General features: G+C 63.1%; 1 protein-coding gene across 1 annotated transcript in view; it reads right to left on the bottom strand.

Annotated features, from left to right (window-relative positions):
* Positions 1-721: 721 nt before the first annotated feature.
* The window catches only part of Mvk (mevalonate kinase), a 24676-nt gene continuing 21643 nt past the window's right edge, over positions 722-3754 (bottom strand). Inside the window, exons 12-13 of the mRNA XM_015500280.2 lie at positions 3011-3449; positions 722-2953 (exon numbers count right to left, since the gene is read on the bottom strand). Coding sequence (XP_015355766.1) covers positions 3298-3449 — 152 coding nt within the window. The 3' untranslated portion in view covers positions 722-2953; positions 3011-3297. The remainder of the gene's footprint in view (positions 2954-3010; positions 3450-3754) is intronic.

Below are 3754 nucleotides of genomic sequence, written 5' to 3'. Positions count from 1 at the left end.
GGAAAGGAGGAGGGCGCTCCTCGGGGACCTCCGCGTGGTGACGACTTGGGGCCTTGCTGTTCTTACTTTTGTTCATCTGGGTTTTCTTTTTAGTGTCCTCGCTGTCTCCCAACGGGGAACGACTTTCTGATATTACAGCTAAAGACAAGAGCGCCCACTACGGAAGCGGTGACCCAGAGCCTAGTCCCTCGGCCCCTCCTGGTAAGTGGTGCCAAGAGACCACCGAGGCCCTGACCAGAACTAGTGGGACGCCAGGGGGGGGCTGGGGAAGGGAGCCAAGGCCCCCACCAACGAGAATGGAACCGCCGCCTCCAGGCAGAGGGACCAATGGGCGCAAGGCCACCCTGAAGGCAGGACCAGCCTGGCCACTGACCAGGGGCGGCCTCCGAGCGGGCAGCGTTCTCTGGGAGAGATCCGGCACGGTCACCGCAGCCCTGTCTCCCAACGAGAGACCCGGGCCGGAGCCAGGGAGTTCACAGCAACCTGAGTCTCAGGGGTGGCCGCGGATACACGGGCCGCAGAGGCAGGCGCAGCTCCACTGCCAATTGTCCCCGACCTGGGGAAGAGGGCAGTGGGCTAGGTGCCGGCTCTGCAGGGGGTCGGGAGGGGCAGCGGCACTGGCTGTGTTGCTGAGGTGAACCTGGGGCCTCCACCTCGGGGGTCTGGACCAGCGAGGGGCACTTCAACCTGGTGACTCACGGATCTTTCAGCAGACGACAAGGGCGATCCTGAGCATTTACTGAGCATTTACCACGCGCCAGGGAGAGTCCACGGGTGTCTTCTCTTCCAGTCCTCACGATTCCTCTATAAAGGGGAACTCTTGTCATCCTCATTTTCTAGATGACGGGTCTGCAGCCTCCTCAGTCGGGCTGGGTTGTCCCAGGTCACGAGGCTGTGGGCAGCACAGCCCGGCAGAACCAGTGCCCAGCCACCATGCTGGCCACTGTGGGGGGCTCCTAGTTCAGTGTCCTCAGCCCTGGCTGCACATCAAAACACCAGGGAGCTTCTACAGGCTACCCGTGATGGAGTCCCACGGAGACCAGCTAAAGGAGACTAACCAGGGGTGGGCTGGGGTTCCTGGGTGTCTTTTGGGCACTCCCCAGGTGACTTCAGTGTGCAGGTGACTGAGAACTCTGCAGGAGGCAATGAGGCAGTGACAGCTGCCGTCCGAATCGTCCACAAGTGTAACATCAAAGCCATGTGGCCAGGGAAAGCGGCACTGGGCTCCTGTGGTGGCAGGTGGTGGCTGAGGTAAGGCACTTCACTGGGGCAAGTGGGTGGGGCCAGCCTACTCTAGGGCTGATGTCCTGTCTCTTGGGGATGGCAAAGAGGCAGGCCCTGGGAGCCTCGGCGCTGCACAACCTCCAGTTCTAAGCTTCTGTGGGCGCTGAGGATGCCTGGGGAGGCCCCAAATCTTCCTGGCCTCTGACCGTTGAGAGACCGGCTGTCAATCAGCATGCTCGCCACCAACAGCTCATCCACATCGTGTGGGTAGAAAAACCACCAAGCCTCACACCTACCCTGACCAAGTACATCAAAAAACAGAGGAAATGATGAGCGTGAGCACAGGCAAGAGGAACCGTGTGGTAGGACACCTGTGTGCAGAGCTGGGCCAGGCCAGATGGGGCAGGCTCTGGAACCAGCCTGACTGACTCTGATGCTGATGACTGTGTGACCTTGGACAACTTACTCAACCTCTCTGGGCTTCAGTTTCCTAATCTATAAAATGGGGATGACACTAGTGATTCTGCTCTGAAGTTGGATAGAAAGTAAAAGAAATGATGAAGGTACAGTGCTTAGAAACTGCCTGCTCCATGGGAAGTGCTCAGAATTAGCACTGTTTATGCATTATTTGTTTTGCAGTGCAGGGGCAGGGAGGCCCATGATGCTGGGGCCACCTTGTGCCTCCATAGTGCTCCCACATTCCTGGAGGTGACCCCTCAGGGCAGGGCTTGGTGCTGGGTGGCGCCCAGCCTCTCCTTGGGCCAGGTCCAACTCAGCTCCCAGCCACCCTCCTTGTGACGGAGCTGGGAAAGGCGCCAGCTGCCCCCTAGCGGCCAAGGGCAGACGCGCAGTGAGCCTGGAACCACATCCCGTCACCCGTGGCAACGAGCTCGCTCCGCGGGTTCTCTCTTCAGTACCGGGACTGAACCCAGGGCGCTGAACCACTGAGCACACCCAGCCCTTTTTTATTTAGAGACAAGGTCCCACTGAGTTGCTTGGGGCCTCGCTTTGCTGCGGCTGCCCTTGAACTTGTGACCCTGCCTGGGCCTCCCCAGTCGCTGGGGTCACAGGTGTGCGCCTCCATGCCTGGTGCTCCAGGGCCTTCTGTGGATCAGCCGCGTTGCCTGGGCACCGAGCTCACCCAGGGCCGGGAGGGGCCGGGAGGGGCGGCCGGTGCGTCCACTCTGCCCGGGGCTGATCTCAGAAGCTGGGCCTGACCCAGCGGCTGCTGCGTTCTCCCTGCCCGAGGCCCACGATACTGCACTGCTGGGTGCTCGGGACCCCGGGGCCAGGAGCTTGACATTCCCTGCCAGACAGCAGCTGGGGCTGTGCCAGCGGACAGTGTCCCGTGTCGGCAGACACAGCCGGCCCTGTTCAGCAGGGGCCACCTGGGGAAACCCACCGACCCTGAGACACCGCCCGCTGACCAGGCCCCGCTTCCTTCCCTCCTGCGACGCTCCACTGAGCACAGCTGGGGGAGCCGGGGGTCTGCGGAGCCTCGTGGAACTGTCCCAAGTCTGTTAACTCCCCGCGGCCATCTCCTGTCCGAGGCCCCCAGACTGGGGGACGCTGTGCACCACTCACACGGCCAGCCCTGGCCTGGGGCAGGAGGCGGACATCAGCAGCTGGCCCCAGGCAAGTCCAGCCAGCTGTCCCCGAGGGCAGGGGGCACAGGCGGCCCATTCCAACGCCTGGAAGGTGAAGACAGCCCACCAGGCCGGAAGGCTTCCTGGAGGAGGCGGAGGGAGACAGAGGAGAGAGGAGGTGCCCCCTGGGGCCGGGCTCCAACCCCAGCCCCCGTCTGGCCCAGCACTGGGATGTCCAAGGGTGAAGGCGTGGCCCGGGCAGATGGATCCATGGGAGAGGGACCTGGGGAGGAGGCCTCGGCGGCCGCTCCTGGCCCCTCCTGGCTGGCTGGAGGGGAGGCAGGTGGTGGCCAGCAGAGGCTTCATGGAGGCTGGAGCCTCCGGTCAAGTCAGAAGCTGGACGCTGTGGGGCTGCCCAGAGGCCGACCGTGGCTCCCGCAGAAATACAGAGGGGCTTCTCTGCAGAGCGGTGAAGTTGGGGCCCCTCTCAGAGGATGCCCAGGCCTTGACGGACATGTCCCTCCAGGGAGGTGGCCGAGTGCATGGAGACTCCAGGGGCACCGATGCTGGTCTCCCAGCAGTCGAACCCGCAGGCGGCCAGGGCCTGCTTTGTGGCCTCCACCTTGTCCTGCTCCAGATCTGGGGGGAGGGAAGGCAGGTCACCACTGACAGTTCTCTGCCTGCCACCAAAGAGGACAATCATGCCACTCGGGGCAAAGGCTGGGGACAGGGTTCCTGCCCTGCTGTCCTGGGCCAAAGGCCTGGGCCTCAAGAGGCCACCGCAGCCCCCCTGTGCTGGCACTCGGAGCCACGCACCCTTCTGGGGGTCATGGAGCGGGCTGTGACGGCCACCCTGCAACCGCAGTGACCTGGGAGGCTGGGGCAGGGTCACAAGACAGAGGCCAGCCCCGACAACTTAGCGAGATCCTGGCTTAATATAAAGA

Source organism: Marmota marmota, unplaced genomic scaffold (assembly GCF_001458135.2).
Source record: "Marmota marmota marmota unplaced genomic scaffold, marMar, whole genome shotgun sequence".
NCBI classification, from domain to species: Eukaryota; Metazoa; Chordata; class Mammalia; order Rodentia; family Sciuridae; genus Marmota; species Marmota marmota.
Note: the sequence above shows the minus strand (reverse complement) of the source record. Positions and strands in the feature narration are given on the sequence as shown.